Source organism: Salvelinus fontinalis, chromosome 39 (assembly GCF_029448725.1).
Source record: "Salvelinus fontinalis isolate EN_2023a chromosome 39, ASM2944872v1, whole genome shotgun sequence".
NCBI classification, from domain to species: Eukaryota; Metazoa; Chordata; class Actinopteri; order Salmoniformes; family Salmonidae; genus Salvelinus; species Salvelinus fontinalis.
In genome coordinates, this window is record NC_074703.1 from 12,116,815 (window position 1) to 12,144,789 (window position 27,975).

General features: G+C 41.2%; 2 protein-coding genes and 1 gene segment (V, D, J or C); 2 read left to right on the plus strand and 1 right to left on the minus strand.

Annotated features, from left to right (window-relative positions):
• Nucleotides 1-2,013: 2,013 nt before the first annotated feature.
• LOC129838374 (Ig kappa-b4 chain C region-like) lies at nt 2,014-2,457 on the minus strand (the record flags this gene model as incomplete). The annotated part of the segment is given in 1 exon segment: nt 2,014-2,457. A coding segment is annotated over 1 exon segment (324 nt), but the record flags the coding sequence as incomplete, so codon positions are not given.
• A 2,831-nt stretch (nt 2,458-5,288) lies between these two features.
• Nucleotides 5,289-14,823, plus strand: LOC129838332 (zinc finger protein 485-like). Its single transcript, XM_055905261.1, has 8 exons — nt 5,289-5,394; nt 7,352-7,554; nt 8,366-8,467; nt 8,585-8,680; nt 9,218-9,328; nt 9,537-9,657; nt 9,849-10,118; nt 13,534-14,823. Exons 1-8 carry the CDS (start codon nt 5,382-5,384, stop codon nt 14,424-14,426), a joined length of 1,809 nt encoding a protein of 602 aa, XP_055761236.1. The 5' UTR covers nt 5,289-5,381; the 3' UTR covers nt 14,427-14,823.
• A 7,084-nt stretch (nt 14,824-21,907) lies between these two features.
• On the plus strand, nt 21,908-27,259 carry LOC129838333 (zinc finger protein ZFP2-like). Its single transcript, XM_055905263.1, has 9 exons — nt 21,908-22,001; nt 22,202-22,271; nt 22,376-22,578; nt 22,673-22,777; nt 22,883-22,981; nt 23,164-23,274; nt 24,019-24,139; nt 24,253-24,528; nt 25,252-27,259. Exons 3-9 carry the CDS (start codon nt 22,429-22,431, stop codon nt 26,184-26,186), a joined length of 1,797 nt encoding a protein of 598 aa, XP_055761238.1. The 5' UTR covers nt 21,908-22,001; nt 22,202-22,271; nt 22,376-22,428; the 3' UTR covers nt 26,187-27,259.
• The last annotated feature ends 716 nt before the right edge of the window (nt 27,260-27,975 follow it).

Consider the following 27,975-nt stretch of genomic DNA (forward strand, 5'->3'; position numbering starts at 1 on the left):
TACAGAGCCTTACAAAAACCTCCCCTAGTCAGACTGCACAGTGACTGTACTGCTACAGCTGGGACCTACTGCAGGTGCTGAGGGGGAAGAGACAGTGACTTGGAACACTGATCAGTAGATGAGGTCAACTGTGGCATGACAATATGGTTAGAAAGCAATCATTCTATCACGGCACAAGGCGAGACCCAGATGCAGACACAGGAGGCAGATGGTTGGAGTATTACAATGTTTATTAATCCAAAAAGGGGTAAGCAAGCGAATGGTCGTGTACAGGCAAAAGGTCAAAACCAGTTCAGAGTCCAATAGGTACTGAAGAGCAGACAGATTTAAGGTCAGGGAAGGCAGGATGATCAGGCAGGTGAGAAAGTAGTCCAGAGTCAGGCAGTGGTCAAAACCAGGAAGACTGGCAAAAGAGAATAGAAAAGGAATACGGGGGAAAAACACACTGGTTGACTTGACTAAACATACAAGACAAACTGGCACAGAGAGACAGGAAACACAGGGATAAATACACTGGGGGAAATAAGCAACACCTGGAGGGGGTGGAGACAATCACAGGGACAGGTGAAACAGATCAGGGCGTGACACATTCAGATCACATGACCCTCATTATCATCATCATGGTTATGACTTATAGTATTTGTCATCATGACCTATAAAAGTGATTTGATGTTTTGAAACACAATACCTGTCCATTTGCAAAGCAAGATCTCCAGAAGTAAAACAAAAGTTGTTATGGCCTCAACATTACTTCAAAGTTACATTCACTTCAGGCCCCAAAACAAGTCCTCATATGGACCTCACAACCAAATGTCTGATTGAAATGGATGTGATCTTCTAGCATTATATAAACTATTTTAATGAGCAGGTTACTGACTGTTAGATCTGTGAATGAGACATGATGCAGGGCTCAACCATCAGACACTTGTACACTACTGGTGGGAGGAGCTATATACAGTATCTACATAAAGTATAATAACCATTTTATCTGTCATTAATTGCATGGTGCCATATCTGTTATGTCTTCCTCCCTGAATCCACCATAAAGGTTAAAACCAGTCCACTCACTCATCTGTCCCAGTCCAGGGTATTGGCAGTGGTCAACTGTTAGACTGGTAGCTGTGGGAGTAAAACTGAGATTTACATAGACAGGGCTGGGTGGTTCTGCTTATCCCAGAATAGAGCAGCACTGTCACTAGATGTTCACCCTGTCCCCAGGGAGTTGGAGGTAGAGAAGACTCTATCTTAAAGATGTGATACTTGTAATATTATTTTGACAACTTTTTAGATAAATACAGGAGTGGTCACATTGGTGAGTCCAAGATATTGATCAAAAGTCTAATTTTTGAAATAGACAAGAAAAAGATTTGTTCCAAAAGGAAACCTTTATTTTCATCTATTCATCAAAGCATCAAAGCAAACATTCCTACAGTATCTAATAGTAATTAAACAGAACACATCACATCTAACACTGATACTGTCACATCCTGATCTGTTTCACCTGTCTTTGTGATTGTCTCCACCCCCCTCCAGGTGTCGCCCTTCTTCCCCATTATCCCCTGTGTATTTATACCTGTGTTCTCTGTTGGTCTGTTGCCAGTTTATCTTGTTTGTTTGAGTCAAATAGCGTTTTGTGTCTCAGCTCATGCTTTTTCTAGTCTCTCTTTTCTTGCCCTCCCGGTTTTGACCCTTGCCTTACCTGTCCTGACTCTGAGCCCGCCTGCCTGACCACTCTACCTGAGCCTGTCTGCTGACCAGTAGCTCTGCCCCCCCCTCCCCCCCTCTGGATTACCCAGACCCTGAGTCTGCCTGCTGTCCGGTACCGTTGCCCGACCTCTGGTTTTCTGACCCCTGCCCGCCTTGACCTGTCTACTGTCTGCCCCTGTTGGAACATTAAACTATTGTTTATTCAAAGTGGTCTGCATCTGGGTCTTCCCTTCATACCTGATAGATACAACCTCAGTCTACAGAGAGGATTGACACATGAACTCAAGCAAAGCCCCCTGTTAGTCTACATGTCAGTGACCAATAAGACAGAGAACATCTGAACTCAGAACAGAGTCCAAGCAAAGGAATCAGCAGGGGTGTTAAAGCAGAGGAACTCTCTCCACAGGGGTGTGTGACTGTGGAGTCCTACCCAGAACAGTCAGCCCTCCTCAGGGTCTTGGTGCCTGGGCTCTGGGATTTCTGCTGGGCTTCACAGGTCACCTCTCCTGCCTTGGTCCACTCCTGGGCAGTGAGAGTCAGGGTGCTGCTCCAGCTGTACAGGCCGTCCTTCTCCAGGACCCTAGAACTGGCCTCCTGCGTCTTGCTGGTCCCGTCCACTTTCCAGTTCATGGTCCAGTCTGAAAGGAAGCCCTTGTTGGCCAGACAAGTCAGTGTGGCTGTTGTTGTACTGGACAGCTCCTCACTAGAGGGGGGCAGGACGGTGAGGGTGGGGGCACTGTTACCTGGAACAAACAGAACACATCAACTAAGTAACTACATCAAATACAGCTACACTAAGAGATTATCTTCAGCAAAGTACACATCAAAATAAAGTCAACTGAAAATGCCCTCTAAATATGAATGTAGAAGTCAGATAGTTTAAAAGATGTAGAGAAAACACTAAAGTAACATGATACAGTAGATGTACGAACCAAACAAGTAGAAAGTGGTTAAATAACTAGAGTTACTAGTCATACGATGTCAGTTACAGTGGGGCAAAAAAGTATTTAGTCAGCCACCAATTGTGCAAGTTCTCCCACTTAAAAAGATGAGAGAGGCCTGTAATTTTCATCATAGGTACACTTCAACTATGACAGACAAAATGAGAAAAAAAAATCCAGAAAATCACATTGTAGGATTTTTAATAAATTTATTTGCAAATTATGGTGGAAAATAAGTATTTGGTCACCTACAAACAAGCAAGATTTCTGGCTTTCACAGACCTGTAACTTCTTCTTTAAGAGGCTCCTCTGTCCTCCACTCGTTACCTGTATTAATGGCACCTGTTTGAACTTGTTATCAGTATAAAAGACACCTGTCCACAACCTCAAACAGTCACACTCCAAACGCCACTATGGCCAAGACCAAAGAGCTGTCAAAGGACACCAGAAACAAAATTGTAGACCTGCACCAGGCTGGGAAAACTGAATCTGCAATAGGTAAGCAGCTTGGTTTGAAGAAATCAACTGTGGGAGCAATTATTAGGAAATGGAAGACATACAAGGCCACTGATAATCTCCCTCGATCTGGGGCTCCACGCAAGATCTCACCCCGTGGGGTCAAAATGATCACAAGAACAGTTAGCAAAAATCCCAGAACCACACGGGGGGACCTAGTGAATGACCTGCAGAGAGCTGGGACCAAAGTAACAAAGCCTACCATCAGTAACACACTACGCCGCCAGGGACTCAAATCCTGCAGTGCCAGACGTGTCCCCCTGCTTAAGCCAGTACATGTCCAGGCCCGTCTGAAGTTTGCTAGAGAGCATTTGGATGATCCAGAAGAAGATTGGGAGAATGTCATATGGTCAGATGAAACCAAAATATAACTTTTTGGTAAAAACTCAACTCGTTGTGTTTGGAGGACAAAGAATGCTGAGTTGCATCCAAAGAACACCATACCTACTGTGAAGCATGGGGGTGGAAACATCATGCTTTGGGGCTGTTTTTCTGCAAAGGGACCAGGACGACTGATCCGTGTAAAGGAAAGAATGAATGGGGCCATGTATCGTGAGATTTTGAGTGAAAACCTCCTTCCATCAGCAAGGGCATTGAAGATGAAACGTGGCTGGGTCTTTCAGCATGACAATGATCCCAAACACATCGCCCGGGCAACGAAGGAGTGGCTTCGTAAGAAGCATTTCAAGGTCCTGGAGTGGCCTAGCCAGTCTCCAGATCTCAACCCCATAGAAAATCTTTGGAGGGAGTTGAAAGTCCGTGTTGCCCAGCAACAGCCCCAAAACATCACTGCTCTAGAGGAGATCTGCATGGAGCAATGGGCCAAAATACCAGCAACAGTGTGTGAAAACCTTGTGAAGACTTACAGAAAACGTTTGACCTCTGTCATTGCCAACAAAGGGTATATAACAAAGTATTGAGAAACTTTTGTTATTGACCAAATACTTATTTTCCACCATAATTTGCAAATAAATTCATTAAAAATCCTACAATATGATTTTCTGGATTTTTTTCTTCTCATTTTGTCTGTCATAGTTGAAGTGTACCTATGATGAAAATTACAGGCCTCTCTCATCTTTTTAAGTGGGAGAACTTGCACAATTGGTGGCTGACTAAATACTTTTTTGCCTCACTGTATACATGTTATACAGATATTGTTTAGGAATGGATCTGATCAGAATAGCCTACTCATATTCATAGTATTTGCAAAATATGACCATAGATGAGTTTTAATCACATGTAGATCATAAGGTCTGTTACAAACATTACTGAGACCTGTCTCTGTCCAGACTTAGATCTTAACAACATTCTCCGTCAGGGGGCGCTAACGTTCCGTTTTTGTCAGAGGAGCGAACAGAAACGGAACTGAGAATTCGGCTACCTATTGACCAAATGTTGTATCTTTAGATGAAAAGACGAATTTGGTCATCTTCTCCTCCTCAAGCTTTTTTCACATTCACCTGAAACACTTTAATTGAAGGGAAAGTGCAAGTGGCCTTGGTATTCTTGAGTAGTCATGTTTGCGATTAGAGCTCTTGGTACGATTACACGTTACTTCCGTCTATAGCTGTTCTTGATCTAGCCACAGATAGAACAATGAGACAGATATTTCACCAGGTGGATAAATGTGAAGCATCCGCTTGGCATTTCCACTCACTACCAAATATGGTAGTTAGAAGAAGCCTAGTGACCGTCAGTGGGAGAAGATGGATTTTAGCCGAAATTCTGCACATTTTCTCATCGATGAAAACATTTGATCTCAATACAGTTTTCTGTTCCCAAAAATATAATCTGTTTCGAACAGAGTGGACGAAGGTTTGTAGACTTTACCCCATTTCTAAAACGTGCGTTGTTTAGAAGGAGTGACAATACCGAAATGAGTTATTACACAAGCACTTCACAGAGAAGGCGTTCCCTAACGGATATATGCAAATGTTACTAGAACGCGCCAATAGGATCTTGCTAGCTCGTGATTGGCTCTGCCTCATCTCCTTGCTTGTTCTGCCCACTATGACTAATTTGTTCCCATTGGAAACGACAGACTGTGGTCTGTCTTAGTTATTTCAAAAATCTTTGATCTTACCTACAACACGGGAGACTTTTATTTTGAAGACTCATGATTTGTGGTCACAATAAACATTTTAACAAGCCTCCAAGCTAGCTACCTAACGTTAACATACCGTCGTAGCAGCAGTAGCAGCTTGTTTTGCTGGCGATATGGATTCAAAAGGTTTGTCTCTGGCGTTTATAAGTAATGTTTTCCTAAAATGCTTCAGCCAAAATGTATTTATGTTCAACATTAGAGGAGGAAAATGTGGGCAGTATGTAAAACAATATTTGGTTAAATTCACATAGCTAGTGACTAGCAGCTAGGCGTGCACTATCTGGGTAAAACCCATAGTGGAGTCAACACCTGTATGAAAGTGTTGCGACATAAAAGGTCTGCGATTCCTTCAGAACATTTCCATCGAAATGGACCCATGAGCACCAACATGTTAAGTTAATAGGAACATATCAATTTGAGTGTCATGAAAGCTAAGAGTCTATATTTTGGGGAAATTAAGTCATGATAGATAAATTTTTCAACCATTTTCTATCTTCAAAATGAGTCATAAGTAAAGGCTTTGATTTCTGGATAAACTGATGGGGTCTTAGAAAAGGTGTCTTGGAAAATATCTAGCCTACCAGGAAAGTATTAGAAATACATCAAAACACAATCATGTTGACTTAAAGACCGCTGTCAGCTAATATCAACACTTATGTTTAGTTTTGAATAAATTATTTACCTTTTGTAGGTTTAAGAAATATTGCCTTGTAATTCTGTTACCAAAATCCCACATATATTTAAGATATTTTCTCATTTCTCTCCCTCGTGAAGATAATAATGAAAGTTCACTGAAGTAACAAGTAATGATACCAATTTACTGATATAAAATATTTAATTAATTATTAAGTGATTAAAACTTGTAATTCTATCACCAAATTGGTAATGAAATTACCCAAAAATCAGTAACAGAATTACTGCAACTCAATTGGCTACAATGGGAAATCATAATAGTCACAAAGCACAGTTGGTCACCTGCTACTGACCTCCCACTTGCGTACTGTTATGTTCAGATATCTGTTTTTTGGTTGTTTGTTTTGTCTTAGAACAGTCATGACTCTGGACAACACCTCTCCTTTTCTCACTCTCCAGTTAATGTGACCTCTCCCAGCTCTTACTGACACCTACCCATGAGCCCCCTCTTTTTCAATTTATTGTAACAAGCATCCTCAACCACTGAGCACCGACCAACACTGGACGTCCATGGACGTTGAAAAGTAGTTGATATTTGGTCAGTCCACCCTGGCCTTGACGTTAAAAGGCGGACTGGATTGGAACAAATGGATAGCACAGTACAGTGTAGAGCACAGTACAATACTGAGTACAGTAAGTAGAGTACAGTACTGCGAGTAAAGCAGTACAGTGAGTAGAGCACAGTACAATACTGAGTAGAGTACAGTACTGTGAGTAAAGCAGTACAGTGTGTAGAGCACAGTACAATACTGGGTACAGTAAGTAGAGTACAGTACAATACAGTACTGTGAGTAAAGCAGTACAGTGAGTAGAGCACAGTACAATACTGAGTATAATATTGTACAGTAAAGAAAAGTAGAGTACAGTATATTGTACTGTACTGAAATATACTCTACTATACTGCACTGTACTGAACTCTATTCTACTGTGCTGTATTGTACTGCGCTGTGATGTCTAAACTTGTAAAAGGAGAATGACATTAATATCCATAATTACACATTTCTGTGTAGTACAGTAATTCTGTTACCACGGAATCGCCCTTCATCCATTTTCAGTCATTTTAAAATAATTGTCTGTATGCCCATTTATTCTTGAACAATATAACTTATACATGCCCCATGAGCTTAGTTTAACTTACCTACAGATTGTTACACCAGATAATGTAATTTAACCAAAGATTTTTGGTATCTATTACTGGGAGTTACAGGATAGGTACTGTTATGGTGTAGCACAGAGAATTTCCGACCAACCTTAGCTTGGCTATACGGTCTTCGTCCTGGATTCGCGGAAACAAGAGTCTCATAAAATGTCTGTCTAGTTGCAGGGGTCCGTATTAATTTGATGGTTGTAAGTTATGTTAACAAATTCCTCACTTTCGTTTTCATGACAGGTCTCAATCTCCCTCTATCCTCCTTGTGTCTCCTGGTTCCACCAATACGCTTGATGTCAGCATCCATGTGGCAAGTGGCTGAGCAGCGTAATGTGATGCAGTATGGGAAGCTGGAGGAGTTTGTGACTTTGGTGACAGAGATGGTTCCAGAGCTGCTAAGCTCCAGGCAGAGGACCCAACTCATTCTAGGACTGAGAGCAAGGGTGAGAGAGGTGGAAATGTTGAGGGTAGGGAGGATGTAAAAGTGACCAATGTGGGGTGAGATTCAGAACTTAGTTCCTCATAAGCCCCTGGATCTTGAAGATCAGGGATTTAGACAGAAGATTGTTCTCTCACATTTTCATGATCAACTTCTGTTGTCATTGACTTCTTAGTTTGTGTCCCATTTGTTTTAAATGGTCAGCTACCTGCTTCTTGATATGCCACACATGTCAGGTAGATGGATTATATTGGCAAATGAGAAATGCTCTAACAGGATGTAAACAAATTTGTGCACCAAATTTGAGAGAAATAAGCTTTATGTGCATATGGAACATTTCTGGGTTATTTTATCTCAGCTCAGGGAATATGGGACCAACACTTTACATGTTGTGTTTTATATTTTTGTTCAGTGTACATTCATCACTGTTACAGTTGTTAATATGTATATTATTACTTTTTTAATTATAATTGTTATCGTTTTTATTTCACTCCCCACACCCGCTCAATGGTAATTTAGTCTGCCTGCTGCTCCCCTATGGTCATTCCCCCTTTCCCCTCTAGTCTTTACTCTGCCTCCACCCCAATGGACATGTATAAATTCATCTCTGCTACGGTTGTTATTATGTATATAGTTCTATTTCTATTGTTTTTTTATGACCATTTTCATTATTTAATGTCATTTAGTCCTGCATGTTGGAGCTCGAAGCCTAAGATTTTCACTGAACCCTGCAATCACACCAGCTACCCTGTACATTAAACACTGAATGTGTAATGTTTCCATTCCTGCATATTCAAGTGTGCCTGCTATTTCAGCTGGTTCTTGAGTTGTGCTGTGGTAAAGAGGACATGGTGGACCATCAAACCATCCAACGCCACTTGGATAGAATCCAGTCATGCACAGTAAAGCACAAAGCGGTAAGTTGTGTGCAATACACCACAGAGAATGTGGATTGTTAAATCTCTATCACAACATTTATCTTTTTGTAATTTTAGTTCTTAACTTACTTTTTGGGGGTGTAATTTCATGTTCAGAGCAAAAACAAGAGAGTGGAGGCATCAAAGTCTAACTTTGTGGAGCTGGTCCAAACCCTGCTGGAAGACCCAGCGAAGAGGGAACACTTTTTTCAGGTGAGATAATATCAAACATCTAACTTTTCACAATTGGGTAGTTCTGTGTCATAATCAAGCAAAAGTGTTGGATATGCCTGAAAAGCAAGCAGGCAGGCATGTGTAACAGTATAACTTTAGACCGTCCCCTCGTCCCGACACGGGCGCGAACCTCTGCACACATCAACTACAGTCACCCACGAAGCGTCGTTACCCATCGCTCCACAAAAGCCGCGGCCCTTGCAGAGCAAGGGGAACCACTACTTCTAGGTTTCAGAGCAAGTGACTTAACCGACTGAAAGGCTGCTAGCGCGCACCACCGCTAACTAGCTAGCCATTTCACATCCGTTACACATGCATCTGAAATGAAATGCAATGCTCCCAAGCATGTGATGTGTGTGCTATGTGTCAAGTTGGGTACTGTGACAAATATCAATAATAGTAGTGCAAATGGATAAAACAAGTATTTTATTAAACTAATACATATTGACGGTAACAGGTGTTTTAGGCAAGACCATTCACCTCACTGTGTAATGGCTCTCTACATTTTCATTAAAGGAGGTGTTCCCAGTGCAGTACGGTACTAAGTATGACACAGCACTGCAGATTCTGGTGTGGGAGTTCTTCTCCAGATTGGAGGAGCTGCTGCCGGTGCCCAGCTTTACACAGGTACTGATATGACTGCATCTTCATCCTGTCAATTCAAATGCGAAAAATGTTGCGTTTACAGTTATGAATGAATGAACCCCCTTTAATAGATTAATAAATGGACTGAACATCAACACGTTTCCAGGTGGGTAGCGGTGATTTGGTATTGGACTGCACTCTCCTTTTATATTTTCCATTTTAACTTTAAGTTTTCCTCTCTCACCCTCAGACAGCATCTTGTCTCAGCCTTGCCTTCTCTGACCTGGAGGAGTGTGTTCAGTCTGTCTCTGACCCTGAGCACCTGAAGACACTGCTACAGCATCAAAGACACCTGGGACACCTAAACAGAGGTAGGTAGCATCCAGGTTATCTATTTCGGCTGGGGTAAATTCTTTGAACTTCTTTAGATTTGATAGCATTTTCCACCAACGAAATGTGCCTTGTATTGTTAAATATGTCTTCACCTTTTATGTTGCACAAACTGTATTCACCTCCAAGGTATTACTAAATAAAATTGGTTTGGATTCTCCTTCTTTTCCAGATCATTTGTTCTACGACTCTGACACCATCCTGTCCGCTCTGTCCCTCACTTCCTTGGTAAACTCTAAACAAACTTCAGTGGAGGCTCGAGGTCATGACACTAGGAAGAAAGAACAGGAGGGTGGAGAAGAGTGGCGACCAGAAATCAGTTACAATGGAACCTATAAGGGAACTGATGAGGGCGTTGAACGACTTGAAGAGGCTGGTGAATCCAGTTCTGGACAGCAGAAACCAGGATCATCACTACACGCTCATCCAGTGGCCGTAGACGGTAAGGACATTCGGAGCAGAGTACATTACATACATCTGTGCACTGTTCATGGCGATTGCCAAACTGTGTTATTGATAACTGGTTGTTATTACTAGTTGGAACAATATTAAGTTAAGCGACAGTGCTTTTTCCATTAGACTAGTCAGGCTACTTTTAGCTGCTGTTTCCATTGTGGCTATAGCTACTCCACCAGCAGAGCTTTTTTTAGACCTGGATCCTGCCGGAACTGGAACCTGTTTTCCCGGATCCGGTACCTCTCGTGGCATGAAACATCATTTTCACTGTTTGCAATGTAGAAATTAAAATAAGAGTTAAAAAACGTTGACTATATTTTTTTGGGGGGGGGGGTATTGGTACCCTAAAGCCAAGGATTTAATGGTTGAATTAAGTAAGACATTAATTCATATGACATGGATTCATTTTTAGCTCTAATTCTAGGTAACCAATGGGAAACTAAGATTCCAGATTGTAGATTTTAACAAGTTTCACAGTTCAGTATTTCATAATATATTCCCTTCAGACCTGTGTTCAAATACTATTTGAAATCTTTGAAATCTGTTTAGCGTTTGCTTTAGCCTGCCTGGATTTGCTTTAGCCTGCCTGGAGTGCCAGATGGGCGGGGTTTGCACTATTGTGACTATATTGGTTCCATTGTGAAATTATTTCAAATAGTAGGCTATTTGAAGTTGAAACCAGGTCTGCTTCTATAGCTGGTGGGGTAGTGGTTACTGTGGCTACCACAATTCCTAGAAGCCTACATGTTTCAAAATGTTACTACCACATTGTTGGGAAGTTGATGTGATGTAACAGTGTGTTGACCTCCTAGAAAAACGCATCTGCTTGAGCTGCTCTTTGTTGAGTTCTTCTATGGGGGTGTATTTATTATGGATGAGTTGACTGTGGTCTGGCCACTGCATGCTGAAAATACCTATTATAATTGTGTCCGTCACGAGATGAAATAGAGAACCATCTGAGAAGATGCTGTGTAATCAGTCATCGCAGTAGTTTTGGAGTACATTTACAATAATCATTTGCTAGCTAGCCAGGGTTATGACAGTTGTTTGACAATATACTGTAACAGTTGACTGTGGTCCAGGGCCGGCTTGCCCTATATGCAGACCATGCACTACGCATAGCTGACTTTAAAAAATAAGGAAAACACTGTTGAGAGTTTGAATAGTAGAATTCCTGCATATTTCTTCCATGCCTTCTTCACCCTCTATGGGACAGAAGGCCACAATCCAACATGGATGACCAATATTCAGTATATCTTATATTGCTTGTTCAGCTGAAGCACTATACTGTACATGTAGCAGACATGAGTCAGGCTCATGGTCTCGTGATGAGGTAGCCCTGCCTCACCCTTGGCCTTAGAGAAAGTATCCTCTTGGTCTCACTGTCAAGGTGTTTGTTTCTCCTGTGGGAGACCCGGGTTCAGATCCCGCCCGTGACAGTAGCCGTACTCATTTTACCTTGCTGTAAAATCAACATGCCCTTCCTGGTGTTCTCCTGCCCCCACCAACGAGTTCAAACAGGAGAAGGGTATTATGTTTGCTCACCTTGTGGCAGGGGGTTTAGAACATCACAGATATTAAAATCACATTTACACATTCATATTGAGTGCTTGGCACAATCCTACTTGGAGTGTGTCTTCAAGGAAACGCATAGTAAACATACAACTTAACAAAAAGAAAGCTAAACAGCACATAGGACTTTTGAAAACAATAGTGATTTCTTTGGGATTTTGATTGCTGGAAATATACTAAAGCATTCTGAATACATTGGTGAATAGTTCAATGTGTGAATTAGGGTTTATTATTCTAGAAGTTATTAAGGTAGTGGTTAGAGGAGGGATGTCTGTCAAACCCATTTTGCCTTGGGAATGTCTTCATAGAGACTCCAAATGCGTTAATGGGATAATTTTACCAAAATGTAACACAATCTTAATGATTTTTGTTTAGTTTTTTACTTTGAAAGAAGTTGTCTGTCTTACAATTTTAGTACAAACATGACAGTGAGGCCTGTGAAGTAAATGTGTAAACATTTTCTAAAATCTCACACACTGCAATCCAACTTCTCTTGCGACAATATCACTTGAGATAAGATCTGTGTTTGACTTAAAACATTTAGGAACGTATTGCATGCATTATTTACTTAACAGGGCTTTTCATAGAGCTTGTATTAAAACTCTACTCGACCACAACTACATTTCAAATTTGGCCACGCTTTCATTTGAGGGGGCAGGTAGCCTAGTGGTTAGAGCATTGGGCCAGTAACCGAAAGGTTGCTAGATCAAATCCCCAAGCTGACAAGTTATAAATCTGTCGTTCTGCCCCTGAACAAGGCAGTTCCTAGTCCGTCATTGTAAATAAGAATTTGTTGTTATTTAGTTAAATAAAATTGTAATGAGATCTTTGACAAGGATTACCTTTTTTTTGGAGGTCATTGCCTTGTCAAATACTATATACATATCGACAACAATCTGGGGGGGGGGGGGGAATTAAAATAGCAGGACTGATTATATACTGAACAAAAATATAAAGGCAACATGCAATAATTTCATTGATTGTACTGAGTTACAGGAAATCAGTCAATTGAAATAAATTCATTGGGCCCTAATCTATGGATTTCACATGACTAGGAATACAGAAATGCATCTGTTTGTCACAGATACCTTTAAAATAAATGGGCCTCACAATTGGCCTCAGGAAATTCATTAGGCCCTTATCTATGGATTTCACATTACTGCGAATACAGATATGCATCTGTTGGTCACAGATATAAAAATTGCAATTGATAAAATGCAATTGTGTTCATTGTCCATAGCATATGCCTGCCCATACCATAACTCCACCTCTGTGGTGGAGGACCTCTGTTCACAACGTTGACATCAGAAAACCGCTCGCCCACACGATGCCATACACGTGGTTGGTAGTTGTGAGACCAGTTGGACGTACTGCCAAATTCTCTAAAATGACATTGGAGGTGGCTAATGGCAGCGAAATGAACATTCAATTCTCTGGCCACAGCTCTGGTGGACATTCCTGCAGTCAGCATGCCAATCACTCCCTCAACTTGAGACGTCTGAGGCATTGTGTTGTGTGACAAACTGCACATTTTAGAGTGGTCTATTCTTGTCCCCAGCACAAGGTGCACCTGTGTAATGGTCATGCTATTTAATCAGCTTCTTGATATGCCACCCCTGTCAGGTGGATGGATTATCTTGGCAAAGGATAATTGCTCACTAACAGGGATGTAAACAAATTTGTGCACAACATTTGAGAGAAATAAGCGTTTTGTGCGTACGGAAAATGTCTGGGATCTTTTATTTCAGCTCATGAAAGATGGTAACAACACTTTACATGTTGCGTTTATATTTTTGTTCAGTGTACTTCCATGTGCTTTTTACCTGCAGAACCGGATAGTGACATGCCCTCCCAGGTCTTCTCCTGCCCCCAGTGCCCATTCTCCCACAGGAGAGAGGTGAACCTTCAGCAGCACATCAGGAAGGAACATCTAACAGAGGAGGACAGCAGGAGCCTGGACTCTGGAGGAGCTGAGAACTCACTGCCATCCAATCAAACAATACAGAGACCCTCAATCAAGACAACCAAGAAGTACATCTGCTTTAAATGTGGAAAGGGTTTCAGAAGCCCATCGGACCTGAAACGACATAAGGGTGTTCACACAGACATGCAGCCGTTCCATTGCAACCAGTGTGATAAAAGATTCAAAGCGAAGGGTAGTCTAAAACAGCACCAACGAGTTCACTCAGGAGAAAGGCCTTATGATTGCTCACATTGTGGCAGGGGGTTTAGGACATCCGATATCTTAAAATCTCATTTACGCATTCATACTGGGGAGCGACCTTATGGGTGTACAATATGTGGGAAGAGATTTATTCAACGGCAAGTACTAACAAGACACATCAGGATGCACAGTGGAGAGAAACCATACTTGTGTAGCATTTGTGGAAAGACCTTCGCTTGCTCAGGGGAACTGATGGTACACTCAAGGATCCACACAGGGGAACGACCGTATCATTGTGAACAATGTGGGAATACTTTTAGTCTAGCAAGTAAACTGAAAGTGCATCAGCGAAGTCATACAGGCGAACGCCCATACCCCTGTACACAGTGCCCCAAAGGCTTCTCCACCTCCAACAGACTAGTGAAACACATGCGAATTCATACTGGAGAGAAACCTTACCCATGTGTAAAGTGTGGCAAAAGATTCTCTGAAAGGGGAAACATGAGAATACATCAACGAATGCATGAAAAAGAGAGAAAAGGTCGACAAATGTATTGATAAACCAACACTAAGCTGTTGAAATGTTATTTGGAGATTCTGCTCTATATAGTTCTCTGCTACATTTTCAGGTGATTATGACATGTTTGTAGATCTTCTAATTTGTCATAATACCAGGCAGTGTAACTTTACTTCAGAGGTGATTGGCAAAATATGTGTTCTAAATATTCTAACCATTATCTAAATATTGTAACCATTCTGTAAAATGTTAAAGTTATGTCTGGTTATATGCGAACAGATTTGATTTTACCCTGAAATAATTCCCTGAGTTCAATGCTTCCCAGTAGGAAAACTAACAATGGGCAAAAACACTATTGTAAACCACATTTCTAATATAGCAGGACATCTTAAACAATACCCTCAAATAAAAAGTGTTTACACACTTGGCACCACCTAGTATCTGTTGTGTTGTTTCCTATCGACCCAAAAATATATTTAGATTATTTCAAAGTAATTGAACAATTGCTCAATTCTATTTAGCCTTTTTCCATTGTTGCTCACTCCACTCGTTAACTTCACTATATACATTGCCTTTGGAAAGTATTCAGACCCCTTGACTTTTTCCACATTTTGTTAGGTTACAGCCTTATTCTAAATTGGATTAAATTGTTATCTTTCCTTATCGGTTTTCGCTTTGTCATTATGGGGTATTGTGTGTAGATTGTTGAGTTTAAAAAAATGTGTATCCATTTTAGAATAAGGCTGTAATGTAACAAAATGTGTAAAAAATAGAGGGGTCTGAATACTTTCTGAATGCACTGTAGGTGATTTGGTGGTAAACACAGATTCAAAAAAAGCACCATTATTGTACTAACAAAGCTGGCTAGTGGTGTGTAAGGTCCAGTGATTTGTGGACATCTATCAGTTTTGCCTTTCTCCCAGTGGCATTTAATTCCTCCATGGAATTTACGGTGAGTTCCAAAAGTATTGGGACAGTGACACATGTTGTGTTGTTTTAGCTACGTACTCCAGCACTTTCGATTTGAAATGATACAATGACTATGAGGTTAAAGTGCAGACTGTCAGCTTTAATTTGAGGGTATTTACAGTTGAAGTCGGAAGTTTACATGAACTGAGTTTAATGTATTTGGATAAGGTGTTTCACAATTCCTGACATTTAATCCTAGTAAAAATTCCCTGTCTTAGGTCAGTTAGGATCACCACTTTATTTTAAGAATGTGAAATGTCCGAATAATAGTGGAGAGAATGATTTATTTCAGCTTTTATTTCTTTCATCACATTCCCAGGGGGTCAGAAGTTTACATACACTCAATTAGTATTTGGTAGCATTGCCTTTAAATTATTTAACTTGGGTCAAACGCTTCAGTTAGCCTTCCACGAGCTTCCCACAATAAATTGGGTGAATTTTGGCCCATTCTTCCTGACAAAGCTGGTTTAACTGAGTCAAGTGTGTAGGCCTCCTTGCTCGCACACGCTTTCTCAGTTCTGCCCACACATATTCTATTGGATTTCCTGACTGATGTCTGGAGATGTTGCTTCAATATATCCACATAATTTTCCTGCCTCATGATGCCATCTATTTTGTGAAGTCCCTCGTGCAGTGAAGCACCCTCACAACATTATACTGTCACCCTCGTACTTCACGGTTGGGATGGTTTTCTTCGGCTTGCAAGCCTCCCCATTTTTCCTCAACATAATAATGGTCATTTTAGCCAAACAGTTCTATTTTTGTTTCATCAGACCAGAGGACATTTCTCCAAAACGTATGATCTTTGTCCCCATGTGCAGTTGCAAACCGTAGTCTGGCTTTTTTTATGGCGGTTTTTGAGCAGTGGCTTCTTCCTTGCTGAGCGGCCTTTCAGGTTATGTCGATATAGGACTCGTTTTATTGTGGAAATAGATACTTTTGTACCTGTATCCTTCAGCATCTTCACAGGGTCCTTTGCTGCTGTTCTGTGATTGATTTGCACTTTTCGCACCAAAGTACGTTCATCTCTGGGAGACAGAACGCGTCTCCTTCCTGAGCGGTATGACGGCTGCATGGTCCCATGGTGTTTATACTTGCGTACTATTGTTTGTACAGATGAATGTGGTACCTTCAGGCATTTGGAAATTCCTCCCAAGGATGAACCAGACTTGTGGAGGTCTCAAAAAGAAATTCTGAGGTCTTGGCTGATTTTCTTTTGATTTTCCCATGATGTCAAGCAAAGAGGCACTGAGTTTGAAGGAAGGCCTTGAAATGCATCCACAGGTACACCTCCAATTGACTCAAATGATGTCAATTAGCCTATCAGAAGCTTCTAAAGCCATGACATAATTTTCTGGAATTTTCCAAGCTGTTTAAAAGCATAGTCAACTTAGTGTATGTAAACTTCTGACCCACTGGAATTGTGATACAGTGAGTTATAAGTGAAATAATCTGTCTGTAAACAATTGTTGGAAAAATTACTTGTGTCATGAGCAAAGTAGATATCCTAACCGACTTGCCAAAACTATAGTTTGTTAACAAGAAATTTGTGGAGTGGTTGAAAAACGAGTTTTAATGACTCCAACGTAAGTGTATGTAAACTTCCGACTTCAACTGTACATCCATATCGAGTGAACCTTTTAGACATTACAGCACGTTTTGTACATAGTACCCCCATTTAGGGGACCAAAAGTATTAGGACAAATTCACTTACACTGAGTGTATAAAACATGAAAGACCCATTCCTAATATTGAGTTGCTCTGAACTCTGGAGGAGCTGAGAACTAACTGCCATCCAATGAAACAGTAAAGAACTCCTCAGCCAAGACAACAGAGAAGTACATCTGCAAACAGTGTTCCACCAAAGTGCACATGAAAGAATGTAAACGTGTTCACACAGAGGAAAAGCTGTTTCATTGCAACCAGTGTGAGAAGAAATTCAAAAATCAAAGGGCAACTTTAATACTGCACCAACGTGTCCACACAGGAGAAAGACCATATCTTTGCGCACATTTTGGCAGGGGGTTTATGACATCTGGGACCTTTAACTTCCGTTATACTTACTCATACTGGGGAGAGACCATTCACCTGTTCTATATGTGGGAGGAGATTTATCCAACAGCAATTACTAACACACCACCTCAGGATGCATACAGGAGAGAAATCATACTTACTGTATGTAGCGTTTGTAGAAATACATTTTATTCCTCAGGGGCCTTGTTGGTACACTCATGAACACACACGGGTAAATGCCCCCACAGATGTCAACTTTGTGGGAAGATGTTTAGAATGTATTGGATACTCATGTTGCAGCGAAGGACTCACACAGGCGAGCTCCCATTCCCCTGCTCTCATTGTGAAAAACGCTTAATCTCAAAAGTGCCCTTAGATGACATGCTTATTCATACTGGAGAAAAACCTCACCCGTGTCTGTGGGAAGCGGTCTAATTTGAGAATCCATAAATAAAACTCATAGGCCATAGTTCAGGTAGTTGTCTTGTTTCAAACACAACATTTCTTCATAGATGTTCATTTTCATACTCTGTTTGACTCTCTCAAAGCCTTTTTTAAGTTCTTGGTTGTTTTTCATTTAAATATGGACTCAACCACAATCTTGTTTTTTTGTAACTTTGATGTGTCCATTGTTGAAAACCCTGGCCTGGAGAAATGGTCCATACAATCCAGGATCCTTGGGACGTCCCAACTCTGACGTTACCCCATTTGAAGTTTCAATTTAAATTGATACGGGTTAAGGTTGGGGTTATGTAGGGGTTAAAGTTTGGGTTAGGGTTTAGGGTAGCGATGTCCCAAGTATCCCAGATACACATGTTTCCAGGGTAAGTGCTATGTGAAGGCAGATATTTGTATGAAGGAGTCTTTATTTTAACTTTCATTGATTGGCATATGAACATTCTAGATAGCTTAGTGCCACTGGATAGTTGTATCAATATGCTTGTGTCAACTTCAAGGGATACTCACACGCTCTTCCTAAAGGTGTGCATACACATGTGAAATAGGGGCCTCCCTCTCTTTCTATTCTGGTTAGAGACAGTTTGCGCTGTTCTGTGAAGGGAGTAGTACACAGCGTTGTTTAAGATCTTCAGTTTCTTGGCAATTTCTTGCATGGAATAGCCTTCATTTCTCAGAACAAGAATAGACTGACAATTTTCAGAAAAAAGTTATTTGTTTCTGGCCATTTTGAGCCTGTAATCGAATAAACAAATGCTGATACTCCAGATACTCAACTAGTCTAAAGAAGACCTGTTTTATTGCTTCTTTAATAAGAACAACAGTTTTCAGCTGTGCTAACATAATTGCAAAAGGGTTTTCTAATGATCAATTAGCCTTTTAAAATTATAAACTTGGATTAGCTAACACAACGTGCCATTGGAACACAGTTTGCCTATGTAGATATTCCATAAAAAATCTGCTGTTTCCAGCTACAATAGTCATTTACAATGTCAACACTGTATTTCTGATCCATTTTTTGTTCTTTTAATGGACAAAAAATTGCTTTTCTTTCAAAAGCAAGGATATTTCTAAGTGACCCCAAACTTTTGAACGGTAGTATGTGTGTTTATATACACTGCTCAAAAAAATAAAGGGAACACTTAAACAACACAATGTAACTCCAAGTCAATCACACTTCTGTGAAATCAAACTGTCCACTTAGGAAGCAACACTGATTGACAATAAATTTCACATGCTGTTGTGCAAATGGAATAGACAAAAGGTGGAAATTATAGGCAATTAGCAAGACACCCCCAATAAAGCAGTGGTTCTGCAGGTGGTGACCACAGACCACTTCTCAGTTCCTATGCTTCCTGGCTGATGTTTTGGTCACTTTTGAATGCTGGCGGTGCTTTCACTCTAGTGGTAGCATGAGATGGAGTCTACAACCCACACAAGTGGCTCAGGTAGTGCAGCTCATCCAGGATGGCACATCAATGCGAGCTGTGGCAAGAAGGTTTGCTGTGTCTGTCAGCGTAGTGTCCAGAGCATGGAGGCGCTACTAGGAGACAGGTCAGTACATCAGGAGACGTGGAGGAGGCCGTAGGAAGGCAACAACCCAGCAGCAGGACCGCTAGCTCTGCCTTTGTGCAAGGAGGAGCACTGCCAGAGCCCTGCAAAATGACCTCCAGCAGGCCACAGAGTTACATTGTGTTGTTTAAGTGTTCCCTTTATTTCTTTGAGCAGTGTATATATATATATATACAGTACCAGTCAAAAGTTTGGACACACCTGCTCATTCGAGAGTTTTTCTTTATTTTTAAAATGTTCTACATTGTACAATAATAGTAAAGACATCAAAACAATGAAGTATCAGATATGGAATCATGTAGTAACCAAAAAGGTGTTAAACAAATGAAAATATGTTATTTGAGATTATTCAATGTAACCAACTTTGCCTTGATGACAGCTTTGCACACTCTTGGCATTCTCTCAACCAGCTTCATGATGTAGTCACTTGGAATGCATTTCAATTAACAGGTGTGCCTTGTTAAGTTCATTTGTGGAATTTCTTTCTGTCTTAATGCGTTTGAGCCAGTCAGTTGTTTTGACAAGGTAGTGCTGGTATACAGAAGATAGACCTATTTGGTAAAAGACCAAGTCCATATTATGGCAAGAACAGCTCAAATAAGCAAAGAGAAATGACAGTCCATCTTTACTTTAAGACATGAAGGTCAGTCAATCTGTAAAATTTCAAGAACTTTGAAAGTTTCTTCAAGTGCAGTCGCAAAAACCATCAAGCGCTATGATGAAACTGGCTCTCATGAGGACCGCCACAGGAAAGGAAGACCCAGAGTTACCCCTGCTGCAGAGGATAGGTTCATTAGAGTTCACTGCACCTCAGATTGCAACCCAAATAAATGTTTCACAGAGCTCGAGCAACAGACACATCTCAACACCCAACTGTTCAGAGGAGACTGCGTGAATCAGGTCTTCATGGTCAATTTGCTGCAAAGAAACCACTACTAAAGGACACCAATAATAAGAAGAGACTTGCTTCGGCCAAGAAACACGAGCAATGGACATTAGACTGGTGGAAATCTGTCTTTTGGTCTGATGAGTGCAAATTTGAGATTTTTGCTTCCAACCGCCATGTTTTTGTGAGACGCAGAGTAGGTGAACGGATGATCTCGGCATGTGTGCTTCCCATCGTGAAACATGGAGGAGGACGTGTGATGGTGCGGTGGTGCTTTGCTGGTGACACAGTCTGTGATTTATTTAGAATTAAAGGCGTACTTAACCAGCATGGCTGCCACAACATTCTGCAGTGATACGCCATCCCATCTGGTTTGCGCTTAGTGGGACTATCATTTGTTTTTCAACAGGACAATGACCCAAACACACCTCCAGGCTGTGTAAAGGCCATTAGAACAAGAAGGAGAGTGATGGAATGTTGCATCAGATGACCTGGCCTCCACAATCACCCGACCTCAACCCAATTGAGATGGTTTGGGATGAGTTGGACCGCAGAGTGAAGGAAAAGCAGCCAACGAGTGCTTAGCATATGTGGAAACTCCTTCAAGACTGTTGGAAAAGCATTTCAGGTGAAGCTGGTTGAGCGAATGCCAAGAATGTGCAAAGCTGTCATCAAGGCAAAGGGCGGCTACTTTGAAGAATCAAAAATATAAAATGTATTTTTATATATTTGTTTAACACTTTTTTGGTTACAACATGATTCCATATGTGTTATTTCATAGTTTTGATGTCTTCACTATTATTCTACAATGTAGAAAATAGTCAAAATTACGAAAAACCCTTGAATGAGTAGGTGTGTTCAAACTTTTGACTGGGACTGTATATATATATATATATATATATATATTTATATATATTCAATTTTGTAGTAAAGTATAATTAATTAATATTATAGTCCAGTTCTGGCCGTTAATGGAACATATTGCATGCCAACCGCTGTTAAACTCAGAAGAAGAAGAAGATGTTGATACCGGAAGGGAACGTTTTTGGCCTAAAACGTCATATGTAAACGACGACCGTGAATGTTCAGTTATTTTGCTTCTTATCTAGCTAGCTAGATAGCTAACCAGCTTGTGAATTTTGGGGAAATGGCTGAATCGTTTGAAGAACGTCTCGTAAAAGCTGTCAAAGAGCATACACACTTGTATGATACCTCAATGCGTTTACATTTCGACAAAGAGGCTCTCGAACACAGTTGGCGCGAAATTGCTACATATTTAAACTCTGATCCAGATACTTGCAGGAAGAAATGGAGACTTGCGAGGGACCGTCATGTGAGAGCACTGAAAAAGTCTAAGGATATGCCAGAGGGTGTACCGAGGCCTGGAAGCCTGAGTTGGCTCACCATTTTTATAAAACATCGGCAAACCAACCCAAACTTTCCCGAGGTAGCTAGTTAGCGAAGATACAGAAAATGTGTGGTTACTGTAACTTACCTAGTTGCCAGACCTGTGTTATTCACAGCTAGCTACTGCTAGCATGACTAGTTATGTGTGTAATACCATAGACTTATAGACCGGTAATTATCGGTATTATCAAATAAGATTGTCTAATAGTTCGACTGAAGAAACCACTATTTCTGGCACTGGGTTCGCAGTTCAAATGAGTGCAATATCAACACCAGCAGCAGAGGACGCACATACGAGATTGCGGAGATTAATGTAACATTTTCTTTTTGAAAAATTATAACAATGAGTCAACTGTATGGCATTCCAGTTTTAATCAGAACATATGACAGTGATAATGATTAATTTAGTCATAAAATGAGAACGTACTGTTTTATTGTTTGCAACAGGCTAGCCTTACTGTTAATATTTTAAAGATGTGCAATTACTGCCTCTTGTGTTGTTGGTTTCCATAGATCTCAGCAGACAGAGTTGAGAGTCCTAATGACAACCTGGATCAGACTCCCTTGTTTTCAGACCAGGCAGGTAAGCCCATATTAGTGGTGTGTAGTTGGCTACAGGTATTGTGTAGTTGGCTACAGACCCAATCCTTATGTTTCCATACTGGCTCCTTTTTTATTTTACTGTAGGTCCACTGTTCCCTTTATCATCTTTCCGTCTCCTGGTTCCACCTCTACGACTGATGTCAGCTTTCATGTGGCAAGTGGCTCAAGAGCGTAATGTGATGCACTATGGGAAGCTGGAGGAGTTCGTGACTTTGGTGACAGAGATGGTTCCAGAGCTGCTGAGCTCCAGGCAGAGGACCCAACTCATCCTGGGACTGAGAGCAAGGGTGAGAAGTGGGAGGGTGGAGAAGGAGTGGAGGCATGGATGTTCAGAAAGGATCTTAGTCCAATGACTATTATTGTCATAAAATCTACTTTCAGATGGTTCTAGAGTTGTTTCGTAATGAAAACCCACCGGACCCCCAGACCATCCAACTTCATTTGGACAGAATCAAAACTTCTTCAGTACATGCTGTGCACGAGGATGTATGTAACTTTCAGTGTTTAAAGTAGTCTGGATGCTATTGAATAGAGGGAGCTTATATTGTCTTTCTTTTGAAGCTGATTGTATCATTCATTTTACATGCCCAGTCACAGAGTAGAAATGAGTTGGAGGCTTCAGAGTCTAACTTCGTGGAGCTGGTCAAAACCCTGCTCGAAGACCCGTCTGAGAAGAAGCACTTCTTCCAGGTGGGAAATATCCTAATGAATCATAGTTGTCGCTTTGAGTCAATAGTACAGCATGTTCCAGCAATGTAAAACTCAGTAGTGAAATGTTGCTTGTTTTACTGTAACTGATGAAAGGCCATACAAAATGAAAAATCCAGGAAGGTGTTGGTTTCAACAACGCTTGTTTTATTTTCCTCTCTCAGGTGGTGTTCCCAATACGTTACGGCCCTCGGTATGACACAGCACTGCAGATACTGGTGTGGGAGTTTCTCTCCCGACTGGAGGAGCTGCTGCCTGTACCAGACCTTACAGAGGTACAGGCTCTATCTTAATAGCATGAAATCTTTAGAGATGGTCAGGCTTGTCATGTTATGTCTTCAGTATCACACGCTTAGGGGTGTCACTGTTTTAGTAATGGCACTGTATAAGATCCAGTCTTTGGGAACAGAGTTTCTTGTTCATGACTGTCCTTTTTGTCAACTAAAGTTGAATCCTATATGATTAATGTAGAGACACAGGAGAGGAGTGCTTCTTTGATTGAAGACCATGGTTCTTGCCTACGAAGCGGCAAAGGGAACTGCACCTTCTTACCTTCAGGCTATGCTCAAACCCTACACCCCAACCCAAGCACTCTGTTCTGCCACCTCTGGTCTCTTGTCCCTCGCACCCCTATGGGAGGGCAGCTCCCGCTCAGCCCAGGCAAAGCTCTTCTCTGTCCTGGCATCCCACTACACCCGCCCCACTCTAACTGTATGTCACTCTGGATAAGAGCGTCTGCTAAATGACTAAAATATACAATCCATGAGGTGCTCTATGATTATGTAATGAAATATTATAGAACAAAAATAAGTTGATGCTGGATAGTAAACAATGCTGTTAAAGCTTTGTGAAAACAGACTTCCAGAAGTAATCAAGGCACTCTCATGTAGTGGAAACATGTAAAAGCCTTTGTTTTACGGCTTATGCATGGCAAGAACAACAACAAAAAACCACCTAATATGAATGTTCTGTGAGAGAGAGCTGCAGAAACCTTTTTAATGTTCCTTTTATCCTCTCAGACAGCATCTTGTCTCAGCCTTGCCCCCTCTGACCTGGAGGAGTTCTGGCATTCTGTCTCTGACCCCGAGCACCTGAAGACACTGCTGCAGCATCATAGACATCTGGGTCACTTGAGCAAAAGTGAGTCTTAATAAGAGGAAATCAACCATGTTAGCTATGTGCTCTTCTGTAAATTAGTTGGAGTTGCATTTTTCCGTTTCCTTTCCTGAGATGAAAATTCTCTCTCCCTTCAGATGAATTCTCCAACCAGGTCGCAGACAACATCTTGTCCACGTTGTCAATTCCTCAAATTCATGGCCTAAAGTCAAGTCTTGATGGACATGAAGGCATGAAAGGGAGCACAGAGGGGTGGAAGATCAACAGTGAGGAAGAGGAAGGAGGAGAGTTGCATTTTGAAAAGACCTTGGAGGATGATGGAAGTGAGAGAAATGAAGACACTGAGAGAGGATTGAAGGATGAGGATGACGCAAAGTGGACCTCCCCTCTGAGTGAACCAGAGGACTCGGATGGTAAGGAGATTCAGAATCATAGTCCATTTCCACCATTTATTTTTAAGTGATTTGTAAAAGCCTGACTTGTTACATTACCTAGAGATATTATTTGCAACAACAAAAAATTACGCTCCTTGACCTTCAGGTGAAAAATCAGGAATTGCTTCACACCACTGTCAAATGTTATACTTATGATAATGAATTACAGAGGTTGATATCAGTTCCTACTTATAAAACCGTCAAATATAGAGGGGCTGTGTATATTGTTTTGGAGAAGGATGTTTTCGTGCTTTTGAGAGCACTGCACTGAAGGCTGTTTCCAACAATGGCTGCCACTGCTAGCGGAACCATTAATTTCAATGGGATGTTGGTTGGCGAGCGATGTTAACTGGAAGATGCTGAAACTTGCTAAATAATAAGCTAATGTACTTAAAAAATGTCTGGCTGAATCAACAATATAGCTGTCCCTGAATCAGGCACATTCAGGATGATGGCAGCGTGCTAGCTCATTTACAACTGGCAGAAATGTGATTCGCATTTGCTGCATCACAATACATGCTGTTCTGGTCCTAGATCTTGGACCCGCCACTCGGGTAGGTCCAGGATTAATTTGGGTCAGGCTTTGTTTGCCCTTCGCATTATGTTTTGTAACGCGGATCATGGTACCAAGCACTCCAGGATCTGGGTCATAGAAGGTAATGTAAAAGCGTCTGAATTGTTCTGTCTGCTTTCTGCCTACAGAACCAGCTAGTGACATGTCCTCCCAGGTCTTCTCCTGCCCCCAGTGCCCATTCTCCCACAGGGAAATGGTGGATCTTCACCAGCACATCAGGAAGGAACATCTAACAGAGGAGGACAGCAGGAGCCTGGACTCTGGAGGAGCTGAGAACTCACTGCCGTCCAGTCAAACAGCCAAGAGCTCCTCAGCCAAGAGCTCCTCAGCCAAGAGCTCCTCAGCCAAGAGCTCCTCAGCCAAGACCACCTCAGCCAAGAGAATCAATAAGAACACCTGCAAACAGTGTGGGAAGGGTTTCAGATGCACAACTGACCTGAAACGACACCAAAGTGTTCACACCAGTGTGCAGCCGTTCCGTTGCAACCAGTGTGAGAAGAGATTCAAATCGGAGAGATATTTACAACTGCACAAGAAAAGTCACGACGTAGAACCGATGCACAGGCCTATTTGCCAACACTGTGGCAAGAGTTACACTAGTGCAGCGGTCCTCAAAATACACATACGCACCCACACCGGAGAGCGGCCTTACTCCTGCTCAGTCTGTGGAAAGAAGTTCAATCAAAAGCACACATTAGTTAGACACCTCCGGATGCACAAAGGAGAGAGACCATACCTGTGTAGCGTATGCGGGAAGGCTTTCTTTGTTTCCGGGGAACTCTTAGTGCACATGCGTTTTCACACAGGGGAACGACCTTACCGCTGTAAACCGTGTGGAAAGGCTTTCAGCACGTCATGCGCTCTCACGTCGCATAAGCGATGGCACTCAAACGAGCGCCCATTCACCTGCTCCCTGTGTTCAAAGGGCTTTGCGGAAACTGGTGGCCTTAAAAGACACATGTTTATTCATACCGAGGAGAAGCCCCATTACTGCCACACGTGTGGGAAAGGATTTAGTCAGTTGAGCAACATGAGAATACATTTGAAAACTCATAAAAAATAATGTCATTGGCTCTCTTAAAAAGGAATTTTTAACTGGTGTAATGATTATTTCTCCTTAAGCCAAAAGTAAGAAAAAAATGAAATTGTATTATAGGTAATATACATTGTCCTGACAAAGTTTTCACCATATATTGACTAAGTAGCCATTCTGTTACTTTCCCTTTGGTAATGTGATCGGTTGTTAAGGAACTTTGGGCACAGACTTCACAATGACACTGAGGTTTTACTTAGTGCACTGCCAACCGTACTGTACTCTGTGAGCACAGTAGGGTTAACATGATGTAAGCATGACACGTAGTTCGTTCTGTACCTGAAGTAATGAAAAAAAGTTTTGACCGCAACTATCAAGTTGTCCTTTAATAATCATTCATGTGTTTTGGGGCAAGCTGATGTATGTTGGAACAGAGTCCTCCCTTTTCTCCTGCGTAGTCATCTTCCTGCGTAGTCACCTGTTCACATGTCCTTGTCTGAGGAAATGCTATTTTCAGTACTTCAGTCAGGCACCTGATTCCCTTCTGGTTCATGCTGGGCTGAAGTGCAATTAGGTACACTTTGTTTCCATTGTAATCAGACCTGGGTTCAAATACTATTTCAAATATCTCAACTTTCACCTACATTGTCCAAGTATTTTAATGTATTTGAAAATACTCAAATACACTCCCATGCATTTAAACCAGGTTTTTGAAAATAGTATTTAAAATAAGTGTTTGAAAATACTCATACTACTTGGTTTTTACAAATAGCCATTCAAATAGAAGTATGTGTTTTGGGCTTTGTATTTGAAAATTCTCAAATACATTTTTCAATGTATTTTAAATAGCAGATATCAAAATACATATTTGAACCCAGGTCTGATTGTAATAAATGATCACTCAGTAATTGTCTGTGATGACTCAATTTACAAATGATTAACTAATACTACAGCATGTGTATGATATATGTATATTATTATGTACGTGATGCTACATTTATTATCCGTCAAACACTTTTTTTAAGTGTGGGAAAGGATTTACTCGGATGAGCAACATGAGACTACGTTTGAAAACTTGTCAGAAATAAACTCATTGGATCTTTGTCAGACTAAAGTGATTTTTACATTCGTGTTAGGTGTTTCTCCTTGAGCTCATTGTATTATAGGACAATGAACAAAAATATAAACGCAACAAGTGTTGGTTTCATGAGCTGAAATAAAAGATCCCAGAGATCTTCCATATGCACAAAAGCTTATTTCTCTGAAATTTGGTGCACACATTTGTTTACATCCCTGTAAGTGAGCATTTCTCCTTTGCCAAGATAATCCATCCACCTTATATGTGTAGCTGATTAAACAGCACGATCATTATACATGTGCACCTTGTGCTGGGGACATTAAATGGTCACTCTAAAATGTTTTGTCACAACACAATGCCACATATGTCTCAAGTTTTGAGGGATCATGCCATTGGCATGCAGGAATGTCCACCAGAGCTGTTGCCAGATAATTGAATGTTCATTTCTCTACCATAAGCTGTCTCCAATGCCTGTTGGAGATTTTGGCAGTAAGTACTGTCGTGGCAGAATCAGATTTAGCTAGGTAACATAGATAAGATGTTATTTTCATCATATGCTTGTGAGATACTTGTCATTAGAATGGTGCCATTTGGACTATAGGGTTGGCAGTGCATTTTCCCTTTCTGAGCTAGAGCTTAGTCAATTGGGGCCCAGAGAGGGGAGAGGTCAGGCTTGTCTTCATATGTCAATGTATCTGTAAAACCATGTCGTGCTATGTAGAATATCAGAAGGGGAGGAGG

Excerpts from the sequence above, each read along its gene's own strand:
- LOC129838332 (XM_055905261.1), top strand. Across the intron at positions 7,555-8,365 it reads TTCTAGGACTGAGAGCAAGG|CTGGTTCTTGAGTTGTGCTG; the intron begins GTGAGAGAGGTG and ends CTGCTATTTCAG. Across the intron at positions 8,681-9,217 it reads AGAGGGAACACTTTTTTCAG|GAGGTGTTCCCAGTGCAGTA; the intron begins GTGAGATAATAT and ends TTTTCATTAAAG.
- LOC129838333 (XM_055905263.1), top strand. The coding sequence starts at position 22,429 with ATGTCAGCTTTCATGTGGCAAGTGGCTCAAGAGCGTAATGTGATGCAC. Across the intron at positions 22,579-22,672 it reads TCCTGGGACTGAGAGCAAGG|ATGGTTCTAGAGTTGTTTCG; the intron begins GTGAGAAGTGGG and ends ATCTACTTTCAG. Across the intron at positions 24,140-24,252 it reads TCTGGGTCACTTGAGCAAAA|ATGAATTCTCCAACCAGGTC; the intron begins GTGAGTCTTAAT and ends CTCTCCCTTCAG.